The sequence below is a fragment of the Trachypithecus francoisi genome, unplaced genomic scaffold (assembly GCF_009764315.1).
Source record: "Trachypithecus francoisi isolate TF-2019V2 unplaced genomic scaffold, Tfra_2.0 Lachesis_group4, whole genome shotgun sequence".
NCBI classification, from domain to species: Eukaryota; Metazoa; Chordata; class Mammalia; order Primates; family Cercopithecidae; genus Trachypithecus; species Trachypithecus francoisi.
The window spans coordinates 4,340,839-4,364,686 of record NW_022681469.1 but is presented as its reverse complement, the minus strand read 5'-3'; the positions used below and the strand labels follow the sequence as shown (position 1 = coordinate 4,364,686).

Sequence of the window (23,848 nt, the reverse complement as noted above, 5' to 3'; positions counted from 1 at the left end):
CTATGCTAACAAGAAAGCAAGTATCTAAGTATGAAATAATAGCACAGAACATGGCAGGAAGCCACTAAACATTTACCTAGTTGTTACTATAAACACTACTAAAAGTACTTCATAAATACGCACTATAAAGACTGCTATAACAAGATATTCCTGACTATCTAAACTATGTAAGTTAATAAACTGCTGATCTGAAGTAAATATATACAAAAAGGAACATTGCCAAAAATCCTTGTACGAAGTAGATGAAATTTCACCTTAATATACTGTTGAACCTGGACAGGCTCGAATCCAGTGAAAAGCACAAAAGGGGTCAATTCCGGAGTTAGCTTTTTAGTGGGAGGTGGTGTGTCTTCAATTCTGTGGAAGAAATACACATAAAATAGTGGTGATTTCATATTTACTTACAATGAAAATTTTCTTCAGAAAACAAGGGATTTCAATAGTTTAACAAGTTTTAACTGCACATGGTTTTTATTATTAAAGGAAAAATACAATGAGCTATCTGTCCTTCCTTTCTTTCCACCATTTCCATAAAGTCACCTTCCAAAAAAGACTACCTCTGAAGCTTCCAAGGGAGGCATCCAATTCACTTTTGGTTAAGATCAATACTTCCTTCTTCATCAATCCCCTCCTGATTAATTTTTTTAATTGGCTTTCAGAAGAAAGCAAAGTTGCTTCTAAACATCACTGATTTTGCTAGCTTTATACTTCATTTTTTTCTATCAAGTTTTTAAGCTAACCTTGTGTGACTCAGGCCACTCCTTGTTTGCACATTCACCATCACTACAAGTCAGCCGAGTGTTGCTAGATCTTCCAGTGTCTTTTACATTCTAGCCCTCTTCAACCACAAATTATGAAAATGTGGCTCTGCTCAAGCACACATTTTAAATTAAACCTTTTTGTTTTTTACATAACCCTTAAATTTTTTAGATCTTTTTTTCAGCTTATTATTTTCTGAGACAGTCCAATAAAAATTTATTTTAAAATTTATTTGTGGCAATTTGATGACAGCCTTAAAAAATGTCACATAATTAGGATTTTATTACAAAAGTCAACAGTTCAGTTTGTGTTTTGGAAGTGGGGAATGGAAGGAGGGACAGAGGAGGAGCAGGAAAGAAAAGATGAGGAAACTGGTAACTGCAAAAAACAATTCAAGCAGTTATATGTCACCAGGTACAGTCTGGAAAGAAGAGTTTTCTAGAATCAAGGAAGAAAATAAAAGCTCTGTTGGTTTGCTCCTGCATTTGCTATGCCTTACTAAGTAAATGATTGGCAGGACATCATTATTGACTCCTGCTGGCCGACATGACACTAAAATGATATGCATCTCAATTTACATACTCCAAGCCAAAACCCAACATGCCATGTGCACTGCACATGTCCTTCCAAAGGCTTTGGGTCTGGATCCTCCTTCCCACCATGGCCAGCACTGCTCTGTCCTCATCGAGAACTGGCAGATCCAAGGAGCATACCCAAGACGACGCCACAGCCTACACGCTCTCTCAGCACCTACAGCATGTTCTTCAGCCGTGCCCAGGAGGCCTGGGGCTCCGTGGTGTACCTTTGAGCTGGGCTCTAGACCTCCCACCCCATATCCACCACTGTAGCTTCTGTTTTACATGGCAGAGATGGGCTTCTTATAATATGCCGCTTAAAGAAAAAGACCGAATTTTTTAAAAATAAAAAATATACTGGCCTATGTCATTAAAATGAAATAAAGTTGTAAAGCAAAAAGCAAACTCTTTCAAATCCTATTTACTGCAAAACATTTTAGAAACGTTCCTCAATTGCCACCGATTTTCCAAAGCAGACCTGTGAAAGCCAGCAATAAAATATTTAAGGTTATTACTCATACCTGGCTCTTTTGGAAGAAGGCTGGACATTAGCTACTTCATTCTGTTTCAGTTTGGGAGGTAGTCGTACACTCTGCAATTAAAATATTGTCGACTTTAATTCAATCAATCTACTAAGTAATACAGTAGCTTCCAAAAGATTTATGTGTCGAATGATCAAACTACTTAAACATATACAAGAATCATGTTCTTCTTCACCACATCAGAACTAGTCTTCACCTCAAAAGATCACTAGGACAATGCAAGCCGGGAGAAGAAGCTAATATTCCAGAGTGAACCTCTATCGTTTTCGTTTTTTGTTTTTTTCTTTCCCTCTTTATTCACAGAATCCTTTCGGTACCTTAAAGTATCTTTGTTCCTTTTTTTCCTCCATGTTACATACATGCAGCCCTCAACCTTGAACTTCTCAGAATGGTTTTTCTTTCAAATATTTTGTCCTGTGTCCCAATTTAGAATGTGGAAAACATGACTGAAATTACACCTCTGCCCTAAGACTATTCCTAAAAGAGAAATTTCACCTATGAGATTTCACAAAAGATGTTACATGACGATCAGATCAGCACTGCTTGCTACCAACAGCCAGACAAGGTACCAAAACCTACACTCTGCCTCAGCAACATGGTCACATCCACTAGGACCAGCTCCAGTCCCTGACCCTGGAGCAGAAGCCATGCTAAGCACAAAGAGAGCAGGAAGGAGATGGGATTTCCTTGTGGGGTCCCCACCACAGTCAGCATCTCCATTCTACCCTATTCCTCGTTCACTCCTCCTTCATAGTTTCAACTCAGAGGTTCTTTGACTTGTGTGGACCAACCATGTCTTTCCCAGATGTTTTATTACTTGAAGGAATTGCTCTCAATCTTATTAATTTACTTTAACTAAACTTATTTTTTCTAAATATTGCTGCCGTATCTAGACAACCAAAATAAATGTATCTATAGAAAGCATTCAAAATCTATTAGCCCTGTCATACACAGAGAATCAAGCTTTATAATAATTTACAGGAAAGTTTATTACACTTTTTCTTATTATAGCCTTAATAAGAAAACAATTTCTCAACTCTCTATTTCCAAAGATCGCATTTAAGTCTCCAAATTGTCATTCATTGGTACCAAGAGTAGAAACAAATGGTGGGATAGGCAAAAAGGGTAAACTGGGCCTCTTTGTCTCTAAGATTTTTAGCTTTTAATTACTGATACAAAGCCACGAGAGAAGCTGACATCTGGAGCCCCTGACAACTTCAGAATATAAGCCATATAGTTTGGGAGGAAAACTCTGATGACCACTTTCTCAGTGTGAGCTTAAAAGCCACCATAAAATTCCTTTCAGCTAAATGAACTGGGAGAATATTTGCTTTTGCTGATGTGTCAAAACTGGTCATGTCTTTAAAATTAAAATCATAACTACTAGTTTAAGCTAGGAAAAAAAATACATCTATGATCACATTATCATTAGCAAGAAGAAAACAAGACTGTGGCTTGGGGGGCTTCCTCAGAGACTCGGGATGATTATCAGCAGCTTCCAGATGAGATCTGAAAAACGAGTAAGTCAGTAGATAAATAACCAGAAACACAGGCTTGGGTGTTAGCTGCTAATCCTCATGACACTATTCTCCTCAGCTAGTTGTTCAAGTAGCACAAACCCTAAATTACCTCCGTATACAATAGAAATGTGGTGAAAACTTGGTGGGTCCATGACATGGAAATCCATTTTTCAAAACAAAGGTTAGTATATAACAACATGAACATAAACCAAAGTCTTAAAATTACACTACTATTGGCCAACAGTAAAAAAATCTGCTATTCTCAAAGTGCTGATGTTCAGCCAAACAGTGGGAAGTCACAGCAGACAAAGTCTAAAGTGAAAAAGTATTGAAGTGGTCCCGTCTGCTGTAATTTAGGAAATACGAATGTGGGGAAAAGAGAAAACCAACTGATTTTCCACTCATCACACTTGACAGATGAGAGAGAATGCAGAAAGCACCTCTCTGTCTTGTAACTAACAACCAATGGCCCTCACACTTCAAGAATGGCCTATCCTGAAAAGCAGAGACCTCAAGCACTGTGATGTGACTCCCAACTCAGGACACTATGAAAACATTTCCCCCTCATCACGAGACCCGGGACTCCTTAAGTTCTGATCTGTAGCCCCAAGTAGGTTACACATCCATTGCTTCCAATGGTTCTTAAAGTTCTTGCCTTTCTAACCCTACGAAAAACAAGACATCACCTCTGATTTTACTGTTCTCTATAAGCAATCACACAGCTCTCTGAAGCAAATGAGCCCCTCACATGTATATATAAAAATAATGACAATCACATCCTAACAATTAAGAGAAAAATCAGTCCTAGGATTTACTGGAGTAGATAATTCATTTGTTATCATGTTGACAAATTACTAATTTTTAATTTATTACAAATACATCCCTACTGCATTTTAATAATACAGTAATAGCCAAAGCAAGGTTATTAATTTGACATACCATCAACAACTCTGCAGACACTTTTAAGGGAACTCTCCAAGCATCTAAAGAGAGAAACATATTATTTTTTATGATAGATATACTGTTCAAATAAAAAGGCCTTTTTGTAAAAGTCTTCCCTGATAATCCTCAACAGACAGGTGGCTTAGCTGACAATACTTAGTAAGGATAAATGTTTAAGTACTATAATGAAGTTTTAAAGAAAGCGTTCCAGGCAAGGTGAGGGAATGCTGCTGCGTTCGTTTCACATGCCGTCAGGATGAAGTAGCACTAAGACCACTGGCAGCAAACACTAAAGCAAATGCCGTGTCTAAACCCACGGCATTCACCCTCCTACTACTGCTGGTCTGGTTGTCTGGGTAGACATTTCTAGGCCTGTGTCCAACTCTGGGTTTCACATAGTCTGGCCTCTAGCAGGCACAAACCTTCTTGCCTATCACAGGAGCCATGATAGTATTCAAGATGTAACAGCAAGTCAGTCAAAGCTCAACAGTGACAAAGAGGACAGACATCAATTCTAGGAAAGCAGGGAATGTTCTGTAGGGTAGGGACCAATTTGGACAACAGATTAACTGGCCTGAGAGGCAAGACTATCAAAAAGCTTTCAAGCGCTCCTTCCATCTCTAAGAGTTCATCAAAAGCAAACAAAAATACTAAACCATGGCACATGCCTGTAGTCCCATCTATTTGGGAGGGTGAGGTGGAGAAATCACCCAAGCCCAGGAGATTGACACTGCAGTGAGCCATGATCACACCACTGCACTCCAACCTGGGTGACGAAGCGAGACCCTGTCTCAAAAAAACAAAAACAAAAACAAACAAACAAAAATCCTGGGCAAAGTGGGGAGAAGGAAGAAAGAGTATAGAAAGGAAATTGGAAATGAGTCAAAAACTGATTAGAAAGCTCAAGCTTGGCCTGGTAATTAGTATGAATAAAAAGATGGCAGAAGTAATGCTAATGATTTAATTTAAGTAAGATTTGCAGCATGTAGAATTTCACTTACCTAAAAGATTTAAAACTAAATGCTGGGTAGGGGCAAACGGATCCTGCAGACTGAACGCCGTGTAGCGACTATACTGAATCTGCCTCAGTGCCTCAAAGTTTCCCAGAAGAATGTCGCCAAGCCACTGGGCGTTGACACAGGGTATCCTCCACTCTTTGGCTTTTTCATACTTTAAACCAGTTGGTCTTTTTATTTTTTGAGGAGAAAACATATTTATTAAATGTTAGAGATGTCAACTGTTCAAATGTACATTTATTTCCAACAAAAGGCAATAAAAAATTTCTAAGTGGGAGGCATATCCTAGCAAAGCTGAGGGTGAGCCTGAATGAGAATGAAATATACACCTCAAGGCTCATACAGAATTACAAAACCACCTGGGAGTCTTACTTTTACCCTATTCCTGTTCTGTTAATTCAAATTTCATTAATTCAAATGTTTTCTCGGTATTTCTACTAACATTACTATATCATTGTCATACTTTGTTTAACAGACTTTGATTTCCACAAATTTCTACCACAAAACAATGACACTCTAAAAAATGCACAACTATTGAAATAGCCACTATATTGTGTGTAAATTTATGATTAAAAACGGTTTCAAAAGTGTGCTTACTCTTTACAGATGAGGACTGTGTTGCTGCGGCACAGGTAACCCGTATATTTGGCGCCCGCCAAATAAGCCATTAATTTTAGGTCATCTCTGTCACTATCAACAAATCCAGTCACAGAAATAATCTAAGAAAAAAAAAAAAAGAGAGAGAAAATAAGATAAACACAAAATAAACAAAAAAACAAAACCAAGTACTATTTCTTCTACTTCTTAGTTGATATATACTTTTTCACTATTTTTTTGGCATTATGGAACACATTTGGTAATATCATTTCTAAAACTTTCAAGACCAGAACTGTATTAATGGTCAAAAGTTTGCACACACAGCCCTCACGGGGAAGAAGAAAAAGAATGAACATGAGATGCCTTGTTTACGTTACTGCAACACTGCTCAGACGATCCCAACAGTTACGTTATAAAGCACGTAACCACGAGCCAGATCCTCCTTCTCCTCACTGACCCCAACGCTGAGATCATTTGGGTGGGAGGACCCACAACTATTGATTAGTTCTACCCACTAGGGGCTGCCTTTGGTACAAGACATCTGATTTATTTTTGGATTTTAAATAGTGTCAAAGACTGGAGAATCCATTAAATATCTACTATGTGCAGAAAGCTGTGACTGTTACAAGGAACTAAAAGAAAGCAAGCTATTTCTTATGAGCAGGCACTTATAAAACGGGCAAAAGTACACAGAGAAGCTCTGACTCGGAAGCCAACGCGGGAGCCTCAGGTAAGTGCTAGCAAGTGATTATTCGCCAAAGTCGAAGGATGATTGAACAAATGGAACGCGAGGACTCTATCTTACATGCTGTGAACACGGCTTTCCTCCTGGTGGGAAGGCCACTGGGAAGTGAAGGGCTCGGTGCGGTGGTAGCATTTTCTTCTTCTTTAAGACTGTGTTTAACCAGTGTGCAGTGATACATCTCTTTCTTTCTCTTATTGCCTATCAAACATAAAATTATAGGTGTGTTGTTTTTGTTTTTCTGTTGCAGGATTAAAGAAAATTCTAAGGTTGTATAACTTCAATGCCCTTTTCATTGGAAGCCCCATAAAAGAATTTCATGACATCTAGCACTTGATTGAAGTAACAAATTAAAACCATGTAGCTGGTTATTTGAAATACAACCTAAAAATGTTATTATCCATCTGCAAACAAGAGTCTACAACTGAGGACAAAAGCAACAAATTCTACAACAACCTTAAAAATAACGTTAATGATGACTGAAATAACACGTATGACCACCAAAGTTATAAGTGCCCTGTAAGAACACAGAGGGCCCCACATAAGAAAAAATACAAAAACTATCCACCTAAGATGAACCACAGGAAAACAAAAAAAGTCTCAGAAGTATTTCCACATTTTTACTGGAAAAGCAGATCCTCTGAACGGCTATCCTCTTTAAGAGGGGTGTCTTGGAGGTCATTTGTCACATATATATAATCTGTCTACAATAAGCATTTTTTGAAAAGAAATGAAACTTCAGAGACCACAGGAAGGTAATATCGAGGAGAAAGCCTACATCCCGGCAGTTTTAGAAAAGCTCTGTAAGGGACCTGTCTTTGCACGCTTATGTGCGAGTCACACACCAGTAGGGAATCCTGCTCCCTTCACTGTGCAGAGCAGCTGGAATGGTGACTGCAGGGAGCGTCCGCCCTTTCCTTCTTTCTTTCTTTTTTTTTGAGACGGAGTCTCGCTCTGTCGCTCAGGCTGGAGTGCAGTGGTGAAATCTCGGCTCACTGCAACCTCTGCCTCCCGGGTTCACGCCATTGTCCTGCCTCAGCCTCCTGAGTAGTTGGGATTAGAGGTGCACACCACCATGCTCGGCTAATTTTTGTATTTTCAGTAGAGGCGGGATTTCACCATGTTGGTCAGGCTGGTCTCAAACTCCTGACCTCGTGATCTGCTCACCTTGGCCTCCTGTCCGCCCTTTCTTACCACCACCTAGGAACATCCCTATCTTTCTCCATCGCTCAAAGACAACGGGGCCCACAAAAGGTATCAATCCCACCAAAGAACTGATCACAGGAAGAAGCAATTTTCCTATCTTCAGAGGTAGAAAAAAGACCTTTCCAAAAATAACAATCAATCACCAGCATTAAAGATTGCATATAAAAAACGCCAGACCTTGCTCCTTGTCGCCGCTAAGGTTATTTTCCTTACCTGTGCATACACGCTGCTGACTTGACTCTCACAGAGAAGGTGCGTACATCGACTTGTGAACGTGGGGTCAACAGTGCCACCGTGTGCCTGGATTATCTACACACAAAGACCCGACCAACGCGGTCATCAATTTCGATCACTCAGAATAGAGGAGAATTCCAATTTCAAATAAGGCAGCTATTAAAAGACTCTATCATATATTTATATCATGTATTTCCCCAAAGTATTAAGGACATGTAACAGTTCTATTTACAGACTTTTCTACCCAGCACCATACAATGAAAATGAACTCCAGTACTCCAAATTTAATCTGAATTTCCAGGAAACAAGAGAAGAACAATGGAATGCACTCCAGGGTTTCTCAAGCTCAGCATAACTGCCCCTCTAGACCACGGGGTTCTGGGAAGTGGGGGCTGTCCTGTACAGAGGAGGATATTTGGCAGTGTCCCCAACTTCTACCCACCCTATGCCAGCAGCAGCCCCCTAGCCGCGACTACTAAAGATCTTCAGATACTGCCAAAGGTCTATGCTGGGCAGATCCACCTCCCTCAAAAAAGGAAATAAAACACAAATCAGAATGAAATTAGTAAATCCCAATAGTTTCTTCTCAAAACAGATCTGGTTTTCTGGGGGGAGGAACTGCTCTGCATCCAGGCTGTGACGGCTGCATGACCCCGGGCATTCTTCAGAACTCAAAATATTGTACACGGAAAAAGGAGAATTTGACGGCCTATTGGGTGAAATATAAACTTTAAAAAGACCTGCCCCCTAAAAAAACCGATTGCTTCACTTCCTACTTTTAAGATGTGAATGTTTATTTTTCCTCTGGCTAAGCATAAATATAGTTTAATGAGGCACAGGACAGAACCACAGGTTCCTTACCAATCCCTGCTTTTCACTCCACGGAAGCACGTTCAGCACTTGAAGCTGTTTCCTCCAACAAGTATGATATATTCGAACTAACACTTTACATTAGTTCCTTTTCTCTAGTTTACATGACCATCTACAGACCTCCTACAGTGGACACCCTTCCCCACCGTAACACACACTCTTTAAGCCTTCCTGATTTGGTTATATCCAGACTCTTGTTTAGATCAGTCTTCAGTGACTGAACACAACACAGCCCAGCCACATGGCTTAATATCGCAGCCTAAGATGAGAGTTCCTTTCTGGTATAAACTTTGGTTTTCCCTGGTGCTAATCACTTCCTTATCCCAGCCCCCCCAGAATTTGCCCTTTTCTTAGTTTTCTATATACTTTTCACTATTTCATTCCCAAACTCTATGAAAAATGTACATGTGGTGGTTTTATATGTCTGCAAATTACTGTATACTCCCCTAGCCTTAAATATGGTCTAGACTTAGTCACTGAATATGGTGGAATTGACAGTGCGAGTCTCCTGTAACTCAATCACAAAAGACACCGTAACACTGCGGGTTTTCCTGCTCTCTACCTTGGGTCACACCCTCTGGGGAAGGGAGCCAGCTGTCATGCTGTGAAGACATCCAACCAGCCCTCTGGAGAGCCTCTGTGGTGAGGAGCTGAGGCCTCCAGCCCATAGCCATGTGAGGGAACCATCCTGGAAGGGACTCCTGCAGCCCCCGCTGGCATCCTGACTGCAACCTCAGGAGATAGCTGAGCCACAACCGCCCTGCCAAGCTGCTGCAGGGTTTCTAATCCATGACCAAACTGAGAGGTAATGTTTATTGTTGTAAGCCACTGGGTTTTGAGATAATCTGTTACACAGCAAGAGAAAATGAATGTAGTATCACCTATCCTTGAGCAACACAGGTGTGAACTGTATGGGTCCTCTGATAGCTGGATTTTCTTCCACCTCTGCCACCCCTGAGGGAGTAAGACCAGCCTCTCCTGTCCCTCCTTCTCCTAGGCCCGCTCATCGTGAAGACGACGAGGAAGAAGGCCTTTGTGATGATATACTTCCCCTTAATGAATAATACACATATTTTCTCTTTCTTATGATTTTCTTAATAACATTTTCTTTTCTTTAGCTTACTTTATTGTAAGAATATGGTAATACATATATAAAATATGCATTAATTGACTGTTTATCACTAAGGCTTCTGGTTAACATCAGGCTATTAGTAATTCAGGCTTCGGGGAGTCAAAAGTGATGTACAGATCTCTGATTGCATGGGGGTCAGCACCCCTAGGCTCCACACTGTTCAGGGGTCAGCTGTACGTCTCTCCTGAATCTACCAGTGTTTTTGTTTGCTTGCTCCTCCAGGAAGTCTCTCTTCCGGTCCCAGGTCTAGTTCTCTCTACACCTTTCTCATCTATTGGCGTTTCCCTTCACCTCTATCCTAGGAACTCTCTTGTCATCTCTGAGTCAAATGCCTCATTTCCTGGCTACTAGGTCTCACTCTCTGCTGGCATAGTGGCTTCCTAAGGAAGAATATAAGGAGGTACATTTTCGACCATTAGTGTACAAATATCCTCCTTCCATAGTCTTATGACTGACAGGCTCTATAGGTTATTGTAGGTTGGAAATTATTTTCCCTCAAAAATGGAAGAAGCTGCTCCGTTGCTGGCCCCCGTGCACTGGACTGGAGGCTCCCAAAATCGCCCTGACTCCTGATCTGTTCACGTTTCCCCTCCAGGGTGCTTGTCTCGGAGAGAAAACAGTTTTCTCTACCAGCACTGTGAACGTTTCCAGTTGCCTTATCAAGGCTCTCCTTATATTTCTTTTCAATCTGAGGGCACATGGCCTTCAGCTGCAAAGCTACTTTCTTTCATAACATTCTTGCCTTCATTTTCTCTGTTCCCAAGCTCCTATTTAATGTTAGACCTCTTGGATAAATCCTTAACTTGAAAACAAGACAAAAAACCCAAACTTTCCTCCACTAACTTTGGTATCTTTGAGTTTTGTTGTACTTCTCAAGACAGTTTCTCAGTGCTGCCTTCAAACACTTCTGACTTTTAAAAAATCTCCGCTGCTGTCCTTCTCAGAACTGTCCCCTTCCTCCTTCACCCTGGCACATGCCATCCGCCTCTTTCCTCAGCCAACCACACAGTCATCTCCCTGGTCACCTTCAGATTCAACCCTTTACTACTTGAAATGCACAGCTGATCACTTCACCTGCATCTAAACTCCACCACATGGCGCATCAACAAGGTCTTGGAAGACATGCCAGCCCTGGCTCCTGCCCCGACCCCTGCCTTGTGGACCCCACTGAGGCACCGTCCTTTGCACCCGCCTGTCAGTTTCCCCAATCACATGCCTTTAGCTGTGCTGCACCATTTGGAAAATCCTCCCCTCTAATTCTCACTCCTACTCATCCTATAATAAGCAGTTCAGGAATCACTTCTCCCAGTAGTCTTTTCTTAACACATCACCCCACAACATGATGGGTGAAGGTCCTTTCTCAGGCTCTCACAACAGTCTGCATCTGCCACCCTGCCTCTGCTTAGCTGCGTGGCTGCCTCTTGCACTGCTCTTTGGTTTTCTCCGTGATTTCCCACATATTCCCTAGGTCTTGCAGCATGCTTGGCACACAAGAGGGGTTTAAGCTTTACTAGAGATGTTTATAGTGAAGCACATTCAAGATATATTAGAGGCACATTTAAACTCAGTTTTTATTAAAAAAAAAAAACTTCTTGACTCAGTTTTGTTTTGGGGAATGCAAGAAAAAGTATTTCTTTTCTTTAAAGGCCACCATGCAAAATAATAAATAATTAAATTAACTCCAGTTTCACAATTGGGCTGGAAGAAGCTGAGGTTCTAGAGATTCTGGGATTTTCTAACAGTTACCTCTAGAGAAAGAGGAACGACTGAGATCCAAATTAATGGTCCCTCTCCCAGGACACCAAAAACCTGAACTTATTTCCATCGTCCCCATTATACACATATAATTAGTGCCCCTTGGAATTTCCAAGCTGAAAAAAATAAGAAGTCTACCATCTTCATCTAACAGCTGAGAAAACTGATGCCCAGAAAAGTGCTGTGCCTGAGGCCACAGAGAATGTTAATCAAAATGCCCATCACACATTTATAACACATGTAGGTGCAGCTCAGTGAACATAGTTACATCTACATAAGAAAGAAGCATCTTCAGACACAGTCGTCCTTCCTCCAGGCACAATCTCACCCTTTTCCAGGTAGCCAGCAGTTGCTTATCAGACATCTGCTCTGGATAATCCGCAATTGCAAACACACATCCCAATAAGAAGCCTTCTTCTGGAACTAGAGTAAAATTATATAAGAAAAAGAAAATTAAAACCCTATGAATATGCTTGCACAAAAGTTAAAAAGTGGTGTCTTGCAATGTGAGTCTATTATGTTAATCAGTCTTGACCATGATATATCTACCAGTAATCAGAGTGCATGGGGAATATTGCTACAAAGATACTAGTTATCTGTCTACACCGAATACTCGTTAAAAACTAAAACCAATGTAACTTATGCCTGGCCATTAAATACCCTGAAGGAGTCCCTGTGGCAGCCTAGATGTTCTACGGGACACCAATATTCACTTCAGCATATGATGTCCCAAAATACAAAAGAAAGCATAATTATCCCATGGTAACGATATTCTCTGTTAGGTATGAGACTCACACTCTCCATGTTGTAATAATTGTTTTGACATGAATCCTTACCCCACACTCAAACACTCTCAAAGCATTTATGTGAGTACAAGACTTTTAGGAGAGAGGGAAAAAAAAATCTCCACTACTAACTCTCCACTGCTGGGTCATGTCCAAAAAGCTGATGATGCTGAGGTGGTGGTGGTGGCTGCTGCTGCTGCTGCTGCTGCTGCTGCGGGGGCTGCTGAGGTGGAACCTGATGCTGCAGCGCCTGTGCCGTCTGACTCAAGTGTGGCGCCGTCTGACTTTGCATCTGCTGCTGCTGGTGCATGCGCTGGAGCTGCTGCTGCTGGAGCTGCTGCTGCTGAATCTGCTGTTGCTGCTGCTGCTGCTGCTGGAGCAGGCTGTGTTGCTGCTGGAGCTGGGCGAGCTGCTGCTGCTGGAGCTGGTGCTGCTGCAGCTGATGGAACTGCTGCTGCAGGGCATGCTGCTGTGGAAAGGGCTGGAGCTGCTGCTGAGGGCGATGCAGCTGCTGTGGAGGATGCAACTGTTGCTGTGGAAACTGTAGCTGCTGCTGTGAAAACTGATGCGGATGGGCTTGCTGCTGCTGCTGCTGTGAAAATGGATGTGGTGGCTGCTGGGGGTAAGGTTGCTGAGAAATCTGCTGCTGCTGCTGCTGCTGCTGGAGCTGCATTATCTGTTGGGGCTGAAGGTGTAAAACCGGGTGCTGCTGCTGCTGCTGCTGCTGGGCCTGCTGCTGCTGCTGTAGTATGTGTGTCTCTGGAGTCACTTTCACTTGGCTAAACAGCACTGCGTTGGCATTTGCATGTCCCTGCTGGTTGTGATTTACCTGCTGCTCTAAATGTTTCGTAGGTGCTGAAAGCGTCTGTAAGATCTACAAAACAAGTTAGGTGAAACATTCTCAATAGTTCCTGAAACAAACGAATGATAATTTCTTAGTCACGAGAATAATAGCATCCTATTTATTAACACTATTCAACCAAGCAGACACAGCAAATGACTGGAAACTTCAAAACAATACTGCATTTTCTTTTGTATTTATTTTGTAACACCAATATCATAAAGTACATTCACATATTGAGACCACCAAAATTTGAAACTACGTTAGTAAAATGGAGTAAACTAACGAATTAAAGTGACAAAGACTCAGATGGCTTATGTGCTTGCCAGAACAAGGCGTGTGAGTCCTGTGCACAACTGGAGGCTAAGCCTCGGTGCTCCCTGCACTGTCCGCGGCGCCTCTCCACTGCCCATCGCCCACATCAGCTCCGCAGACCCTCTCCTGGCCCAGGAATGCACTGAGGAATGACAGGTGGTGAAGGCATCTGGTAATCAGGTTCAGCTTCACCTCAAACCTTCTCGCCACAGCTGCCACTTCCCATTTCCTCTTGTCTTACAGCCCAGAGTCTAGTAAAGAAAGGTTCTCAGTGAATCACCTTCCTGATGAAAGCAGCATGACCCAAGCTGTGACTCTAAGAGCCCTTCGCTCCACTGTCAACTTGCTATGTGCACTGGCATTCTTCAGAAAAGGAGGCCAGCTAAGACACCACCGGAGCTGTTTAAACAGTGATGTTTCTCCCAACTAAGAACTCATCATTAGAGTTGGGAAATGATGCTTCCTCAAAAATGACTGAGTTCTTCATGTGGGACAAAAATATTTCAAGCTAGAAAAAAAGAATTAAAACCAGACTATTTGTCTTCTAGCTCTTTCTGCTTCACAATGACAGGGAATAGGCTAAGAGTTCTGTGTACACTGAGGAGTAGGAGAAGGACGGTGACCAGCAGATGCCCACCAAGCAGAGCAAGTTATTTTTTTAATATCCTATAGTGTACTGAATACAACAAAAGATACATGTTATACAATGAATTTTGTCCCACATGCTCAAGCAACAAAAATTTGAAACCAACTTCTTATGGTCATGGAAATCAGTAAAAATAGATTTTATTAAACTCAATCCATATAACTTTTGACCCTATTAAAAGCATTTAAAATGTAAACAAAATTCTAGGAATTTGATTTTAACACATATCAGAACTATACCAAAATCTCAAACATATTCTAACATATATCTTTCACTTAAACAGACTCCAAATTGCAAAGGTTATATGACCTGCAAGGATAACAGATTTTGGGTTTAGTGATAAATAACTGAGTTTAGAATTGAAGTAAGTCAAAATCAAGAGCTTAGGTACACCCATCTTTACAATCACCTTATGTATGAAACATCTCTATGAGATTCAAGACTTCAGAAACACCTGAGTGGAACTCGAAGCAGAAAAATGTCTTTTAAACAAAATAATAAGACAGCTGTTTCATCTCCATATTTAAAAGTATTTTTAAAAATCCAGAAAAGAAGAGGGGAAAATTCGCCCCATCACATGCCACCCTGCGGAGCCCAGCAGCGTTTGGTGCTGTGCGAGAGGAGCATGCATGTGTGGGGCACCTGCCTGCCTGGTGGGCACCAGCCATGAGCCCTACATGGCAAACTGCTAGAAACAGCAGCTGCCTCTTGAGAAGGTAAACAGCAATGAGGGGTGGGAGGGGGCGGAGAGTTTAACTATTCACTCTGTCCTTTGGTATCATTTGAATTTTTGAATTTTGTACACATATTACTTTTTCACCCTCATATGTAAACAGCCCATGGAACTCTGAGGGATAGTAAAGAAATAAATGCCCATCTGCAGGTGGACAGGGCGGAACCAGTCATTCACCACATGCTGCTCCCCGCGCCTCTACGCCTGTCAACTCCAGGTGAAAGGGAGCTCAGGGAGGGGCACAGGACCTAGACAAACACAGCAGCAGACATCAGGACAGGACAGAGGCCAGAGGCTCCTATTTTTCAGATTGGCCAAGAGGACTCAGCAGGGTCTGCTGCCTGCAGAAAGGGCTCCATCTGATCTCAGAGGGCTGAGGGACGCCTGGGTGGGACAGGAGGCAATTTACAGCTGTTTCTACTATGGGCTTCAGTTAAGATGGGTCCTCATCCACTGCTAACCCAGCCCAGTAAGGGAGAAGAACAGATGGAGATTCAGGATGAGAGTCCCAGCTAGAAATGAAGACAGCCATTGGCCTGGAACCTTCTCCACTTGAGGCAGCGAGAGGTGCAGGCCTGACTGAAGAGGAGGCATCTGCAAGACCAGCCATTGAGATGCCACCCAAAACCCCTACCACATTCATCTGATCACTTTTTCAACCATCTGATCTGCCTCTGGCTGGAAACATGTTAGTCCTAAAGAATGTATGAAAAATAATCTTAATTGCTCAATTACATAATTGTGCTATACTACAAACAATTCTGAATGAATGTCAAGTTAAAATTTTTCCATTACAACTGTCATAATCCTCATTTATACTACATTAATACTGAGATACTGAATTCCATATACAGAAAGCATTATGATACACACCACATGGCTTCTAACCACTATAAATTTGCAATTCAAACAGGATTTTGATGGTAAGTTATGCCCCCCCACCAACATTAGTTCAACTAAATCTGTCTCATATTTCTAAAGTTTCAAAAAGTCATTTTCTTCACATCTAGCAGTAAAATGTCCTTATGTTCTCTCGCACTGATAAAAGTCTCTCAGAAAATCTCTGCAATTCTCACTACTGATCAAATCCATTCACTCACTAGAAATGGATGGAGCCTTCTCAGTTTTCCATTGCTAGAGCACACAGCTGAGTATACCAAATTTATCTCCTAAGGACAATTTCCAGTGCAGAGATGTGCTCAAACTCCCTACTGCAGTCAATTCTTTCCATTTCAAGTAAATTATTGTCTCTATATGCAAATACAAACATAAGGAAGTATATATATATATATGTATATATATATATTTTTGAGACGGAGTCTCGCTCTGTCGCCCGGGCTGGAGTGCAGTGGCCGGATCTCAGCTCACTGCAAGCTCCGCCTCCTGAGTTTACGCCATTCTCCTGCCTCAGCCTCCCGAGTAGCTGGGACTACAGACGCCGGTCACTGCGCCCGGCTAGTTTTTTGTATTTTTTTAGTAGAGACGGGGTTTGCCCATGTTAGCCAGGATGGTCTCGATCTCCTGACCTTGTGATCCGCCCATCTCGGCCTCCCAAAGTGCTGGGATTACAGGCTTGAGCCACTGCGCCCAGCCGGAAGTTTATATTTAAACCAACATCCATTGTATTTGTAAAACATAATAAGGCCAGGCACGGTGGCTCACGCCTATAATCCCAGCACTTTGGGAGGCTGAGGTGGGCGGATCACCTGAAGTCAGGAGTTCGAGACCAGCCTGGCCAACATGGCAAAAATCCATCTCTAATAAAAATAAACAAACATTAACCGGGCGTGGTGATGGGCACCTGTAATCCCAGCTACTCAGGAGGCTGAGGCAAGAGAATCGCCTAAGCCAGGGAGGTGCAGGTTACAGTGAGCAGAAATCGCACCACTGCACTCCAGCCTGAGCGACAGAGTGAGACTGTGTCTCAAAAAACAACCAAAACATATATATTAGGAATAAGTAGTAGTAACTAACCAGCAGTAACTGACCAACACTTTTTGAAACCACAAATAAATGAAGAGCAAAGAACATTTCCTATTTCAAGTGGATGACTTCTGTCCATAATTTCTCACCTAAAGAAAGTGAGAAAGTAGCATTTCTCAAAGTGCCAGAGGCTTCATCCATGATTCCTCACACCAACCCTATGAGAGAAATCTTTATGGCCCATGTCTCACATATCCCACTGCTGACAGGACAGGTCTACTGTGTGGTCCCAGTCTTCCTGCCAGGACTGGTCACCTCAATTCCTCCACCTCAGCAGTATCATCACTCTCCTCATGTCTGAGGTCAAAAATGCTAGAATCCTCTTTGCCTATCATTCTTTATGGCCTTTACTTTCTACCTGTCACGACATCCTCTGGTTCTCAGGACAACTGTGTGATCGTCACTTTGCTGCTCTGTGGCTGCGACTGTGCCCTGTGGCTTTATCCCGCCCACCTGCCTGGACGTGGATGCGCAGGGACCAGGGCCGGCAACCTCAGCACTGGGCGGTGCTGGAGCTGCTCCTTCTGTGCATCTCATTTTTCCCTAAACCTGGCTGACCCCAGCGCTCTCATGGGGACCCATTTGGACAATCCCTGGTCTAGAAGCTCTTGGACCTCCTCATCTTGGTGGCCTTCTCCCCATTTCCTCAGCCACACATTCCCAACCACCCCCAAGCCAACTGCTGCCATCATCCCAAGAATCGTGTACTACTAATACCCGCTGCTTAGGTGGAGGGGAGTGAGACAAGGATTTTGTCTGTCCCACGGCATTTCTACACACTTTTTAAACCACTGCTATTATCACACCCAATAAAATGATCATTGTCTGTCAACATCACCTTACACCTAAGCCATATTGAATTTCCCCACTTCATCAACATCAAGCCTTTCTACTGAAAGTGGATGTGGAGAATACTGGATCCTGCTTCAGGCTGTTCCTATATGCAGAGCCATTTTTCTGGGACTTTGAACTGTTATTATGAAATTAAAGTGTCCAGAACAAGGTGAAGCGGCAGACGGGGCGTCACCATCAGATGGAACAGCCCAGCTGGCTCTCAATGGTGGGGCTCCTCAGAGCCTGGTCCCAGACCCTCCTCTTGCTCTGCCCCGCCTACTATACATCCTCACATCTACCTCCATAGCTTCAGTCAGCCTTGTTTCCTCTGGTTCCACCGCATAGCAGACAGCCCCTGCATGGATCAGATACCTCCAACCCAACACATCTGAAAAGAAACTTGGATTCTTCAAACCTGCAGCTTCTCCAGTGTCCCTTATCTCTGAAACGGCATCAACTTCCTTCACTTGCTCAGGCCAGAAAGCTGGATCCTCCCATTCATTTTTTTCTCTCTCAAACTCCACCTCTATATCCTCTTATGGGGCCTCTCTGCTTCACTCTTGCCCCCTACGATCCACTGTTTACACAATACCTATCAGAGTGCATCTCACCCCAACTCAAAACCCAGTGGCTTCCTTCCAAGAAAGTCCATACTCCCCACTATGGCCCTATATGGCAAGGCCCCTTTTAAATCCTTCCTAGAACTCATTCACCTTATGCAGTTCAAATTTCATTAACTTTCTTTTCTTAGAACTCAGCAAATTCATGCCCACAATTGTGTCTTCCCTTTGCCTGGGAACTCTGTGCCCTCAGTTCTTCACACGGCCTTTCCTTGTCATTCAACCCTGATCTGAGTCACCTCCTGCCTGAGGTCCTTCTTGACCATCTCGTCTAAAACAGCCTCCTTCCCTTCACCTGCTATTACGGGACCCTGATTATTTTCTTCAAAACACCTTTCACCATCAACAGTCTTTCTGTTCATATTTCTCCTCTTACTGTATGTCTTCTCTACCTAAATTGGTTTTCTTATTCACAATTTTATCTCCAGTGCCGAGAAAAATGCAGAGTGGCCAATATACCACCCAACTACCTTCTTTCTGTCTTAAATAGAAATATATCTACTTAAAACTTTTAAGGCCATGCATGGTGGCTCACACCTGTAATCCCAGCGCTCTGGGAGGCCGAGATGGGTGGATCACTAGAGATCAAGAGTTCAAGACCAGCCTGGCCAACATGGTGAAACCCTGTCTCTACTAAAAATACAAAAAAAAAAAAGAAAAAATTAGCCAGGCATGGTGGCGCATGCCTGTGATCCCAGCTACTCGGGAGGCTGAAGCAGGAGAATCATGTGAACCCGGGAGGCGGAGGTCGCAGTGTGCAGAGATCATACCACTGCACTCCAGCCTGGGCGACAGAGTGAGACTCTATCTCAAAACAAAAACAAAAGCAAAAACAAAACAAAACAAAAAAACGAAAAACAACAGCAACAAAACTTGAGATCCACTCTGTATCAATAAGCTCCATGCTATATAAACTGTAACCTGAAATCAAGGCTTCTTCAATAAATGTATGAATTTGTGCTATTTACTTATTACCATGAAGTTCATTATAAGCAGATCAGGTACAGCTGGTAAACTTCATGATTCTCTTTGCTGCCATTGCTAATTTTAAACTAAGTAATAGTAGAAACCCTTCATGGGATAGTACGCCATCACTGATATCCTGGTTCTACTCACCTGCTTTAAATCTTCAACTTAACATACAGTTACCTTTTTTTCAATGACCCTGAAATAAATAAATAAATACACACACACACACACACACACACACATACACACACACACAACAGTAAACAGGTTCTCACACAAATACTGCTTGTAAGTTATTTGGTCTGAAAAGGCAAAACCAATAAATTACGTTGAAATAGACTGCGAAATCCAATTCTAAAATCCAATACTGAAATTTTTTTCTGAGTGACTTACATGTGCTACATTTGATGGCCGGTTAATCTGCTGAATGTCAGCATTATTAGTAATATTCCTCAATGTCCGTACAGCTGGACTCCAGGTAGCTAACATTTCTGATCTTTCAGAACTTTGGAGGTTTTGTCCAGCAGCCATTAAATTACCCCGGACTTCAGGGGGCAAAATGTTACCTGGAACGGGTGGGACGTTGGCACACAAGTTAATTAACCCAGGCTCCTTTCCCTGAGGCAGCCTGCGTTTTGCTGCAGTTAACTGTGGGACTTCGGCTGGGGTCCAGTTTAAATTTCTCTCTTGTTTTTCCGGTGATGAATCTGAAGAGTCATCAAACATTAATTCCCCTTTAGATTTTTCAGTGTTGGATTTGGGTGAAAACTGCTGGTCACCTGAAGGAGACCCTTCTTGAGAGCTGGCAGGGCTTGACTTCTCATCTGTACTACCCTCATTCTGAGAATCTTGTTCCTCATTTTCTACTTCCTCCTCCTCTTCCTCTTCCTCTTCTTCCTCTTCATAAATAATCAAACGAGGATGATAAAATGCTTCGTCCTTTTTGGTTTTCTCCGATACGCAATCCAGAACCCAGTCAGGAGTCACAATTTTAATACTTGCTCGCTTTAAAGCACATTCGTATTTCTCCTATGAGGAAAGCAGAAACACACACACACAAAACAAAGCTGTAAATTTTATCACATTTCCTACATTATGCATTTTAGAAAAAACTCAGGAGAGGAATGCAATTGAAATGTTGAGCAACTATTATTACAGTTTTATACATAAGGAAAGTTTGATCTTTAAGACAGAGGACATGAGGCAAAAGTTAAAAGGAACCATACAGCAGTGACCGTAGGAAGGTATCATGCCTGCAACAGGAGTCTTAAAAGACTTGGCTTAAAATTAACTTTTTAAAATGATATTTTAAGTACAAAAGTAGAGCTAGTAATCCTATGGAAAATTAGGAAGTGAATAATTGCTACCTAAGTTTTTATTGATTGATAATATTTAGAAGCTTGCTTTTCCATGACAGTAAAGTAACGGCATGGCAGAGTGCCACCAATGCATCACGTACACTCATGGAGTGGGGCTGACTTGCTGACTTGCACAGGATAGCTCTATTCAAGATCTAGTATTTATGGAGCTCATGCTATATGCCAAGCAGCACTAAGGGATGGAGACACAAAGGATGCAACAAGTCTCTGACCTAACAAGGCTCACAATTTGGTTCTAAAGAGAAATTAAATACGGAATGCAAATACAATATAAAACCAGTGCTGAATCATGCGGTGACAGATTGGAAGGGGATCTCATCAACATAAGCTGGAGGACACGAGGAAAGCCCCATTGAAAGGTGAGCTTTGGCTGGGGCACAAATGATGACAATTTACACAGTTAGAACGAAAGCAGAAAATACAGCCCAATGGAAAAGACGTGTCCGGAGTAGTATGTACGGCAAGTTAACAGAGGCCTCTACTGTGGTAAAGCGTGCAGAATGTGGAAGGCACAAGGGAAGGAATAACAAAGAAAGAGGAAATAAATTAAAAATGTTAAGTAAGAGTAATACGACAATAAAGTAACTTTAAAATAAATGAGTTTGTAAAACTGGCTGTGCTTCTAAAAGCCTAACATATAACAGCAATTCTCTAGCAAACACATAATCAGGGCCCTAAACTCAACTCCATGTCCTGCTGTGGAACCCCAAGACGGCACTTGCAATTTCTGGGTAGAATAAGAGTCACATGCAATAGAGATATGGGGCAGCAGCACAGGGAGGACAGCTGTCAGTCATTCAGTCCTGGCGGCAAATGCCAGGCATTGTCCATCTGGGAGATGCAGATCCTTGCAAACAGTGAGCTCTGCACATGGCTCAGTGACTTAACTTGTGTTTGTGAGGTTGTTCTTTCTTAAACCTTTTTAAAATACAAGAAAAACCTAGTCATGGGAGACACCCATGAATAAGAAGCTAAGCAAAGGAAAATGAATGTAATCATAGTCACACTGACTAGAGAGGACCACGATTAACATTTTTAGGGTATAGGTTAAATTATTTGTTATAAATATATATGTATATACATTAAAAGGACAAAGGGAAAAAACACATAGTCATAGTAAACAAATACTTTATAATGCTCCTTTTTCACTTAATATATTGTGAACAACCTCCTCCTATGAAAATATGTATACTTTTATGCTTTTGTTTTTAACCTTTTTATGTACATTTTCAAACACAGACCAAATAAGAGACTAGCGGAATAAATCCCTTGTATCTGTCACCCAGCTTCAATAACTGGCAACCTTTCACAAATCTTGCTTCTCCTGGACTTTGCTTATGGATCTCAAATTGATAAAGACTTCCTAAATCACCATAATTATCATAGCAGCACAATGAACTAGGATTCACCTCATCCTCAGGCCCTATTCAGATCTCCCCAGCAGTCTCAAAGGCTTTGAGTTGCCTCTTCAGTTGCACAGCTGTGTAACTTAGTTCACCCCGCAGTGGTAGCCACGCAGTTGTTGCCAGCGTTTCACTACTATGAAAAGCTGCAGTTATATTTTATGACTTACTCCTAGGTTTTGGTGGAGGTTTGAAAAGAAATACAGATGCAAGGCTTCATATCTATAACTACACTTCTCTTCCCAAAAAGGCTCTAGCAATCACACTTCCAACAGCTATGTAAGAGTACATCAATTTACCTATACCCTTGATAATAAAATGTTTTATTGTTTATCCTAAAAATCATGCTGTTCTTGAATATTTAAAAGCATAAAATGTGATATAAATCTCTCCAGATGATACATTTCTACTAGAGATTTTCAATTTCTGGACTACCCATCCCAGAAAAACCTGAGTTATTTTAGGAAAATATGAAGTCCAGGTACACAGCAAAATATTTACAAACCAATTAATACAAAAATATCATCTGTTTGAATAACATATGACTATATGTAATATGGTTTACATATTATTTTTCCAAGTTAAAAAGATATTTGTTGAAATAATAAAATACAAAAAAAAAGTTATTTTTAATTCTGTTTTAGCAAATACCAAAAAACAAAACTATCGCCATGAAGAGGAGTCACTGAAAAATTTGGATATGAAAAAGATAATTTCACATTTAAAAAGCTGGGATCCAGTAGGCTCTTGAGTTCCTAGTTTGTATAGAATGCTGGCATTTCACATTTCAGAAATAACTTGACTATTTCCTATGGAAATCTAAGTAAAACATTTAGGTAAACAGTCTTACTATATTTCACTCAAGTTTTTTCTTGCTTTTCACAAGATAGGTAGTTTTTAATCACTGAAAGACGGTAACTGTTTAAACAAAGATGACTTAAGAGGAAAGCAATGTTTAGATACCTTTGCCTGACCCAATTTATCAACTAAATTATTCTAAATTTTGTATCCTCAAAACTTCTAACTCACGAAGTGCTAAGGACCTCAAGGGTCAACCATGTCCCCTCTCCCCAACAACTAATAACCATACCCTGTTTCTGTTGGTTTTAAGTTATAAATTCTTTCATTCTTTTCAATTTGAAATTTTTAAACTTCAAGAGTATAAAAGGTAGTTTTATTATGCCATTTGCACAAGCTTTTGCTATGTGCTCATTAAAAAAAATAAAAACAAACATTTACCTTAAAAAGAAATGTTATTTTTGTGTATAGTCAGCTGGTCTCTAGCACTCATAAAACTTATAAATTAAAAGAAACTATTTAAATTCACCACTATTAGGTTTACAAATCTATATCTGAATAGATTATAAAATACAATAATTTAAAGGAATGATAAAAATTCAGTCTTTTTAAAGGGATTTAATTTTTCAAATATTTGTGGTTATAGAGTTAC

The 23,848-nt window shown here is 41.3% G+C and overlaps 1 protein-coding gene across 4 annotated transcripts in view; it reads right to left on the bottom strand.

Moving 5' to 3' along the window:
• PAXIP1 (PAX interacting protein 1) overlaps positions 1 to 23,848 on the bottom strand; it is a 60,455-nt gene that overhangs the window by 11,998 nt on the left and 24,609 nt on the right. For all 4 annotated transcript variants that reach the window (XM_033194824.1, XM_033194823.1, XM_033194825.1 and 1 more), the window contains 10 exons: positions 20,010 to 20,645; positions 12,808 to 13,549; positions 12,219 to 12,313; positions 8,113 to 8,208; positions 6,757 to 6,894; positions 5,952 to 6,073; positions 5,340 to 5,524; positions 4,336 to 4,379; positions 1,856 to 1,926; positions 255 to 357 (listed from right to left, as the gene is read on the bottom strand). In XM_033194824.1, the coding sequence (XP_033050715.1) occupies positions 255 to 357; positions 1,856 to 1,926; positions 4,336 to 4,379; positions 5,340 to 5,524; positions 5,952 to 6,073; positions 6,757 to 6,894; positions 8,113 to 8,208; positions 12,219 to 12,313; positions 12,808 to 13,549; positions 20,010 to 20,645 (2,232 nt within the window). The remainder of the gene's footprint in view (positions 1 to 254; positions 358 to 1,855; positions 1,927 to 4,335; positions 4,380 to 5,339; positions 5,525 to 5,951; positions 6,074 to 6,756; positions 6,895 to 8,112; positions 8,209 to 12,218; positions 12,314 to 12,807; positions 13,550 to 20,009; positions 20,646 to 23,848) is intronic.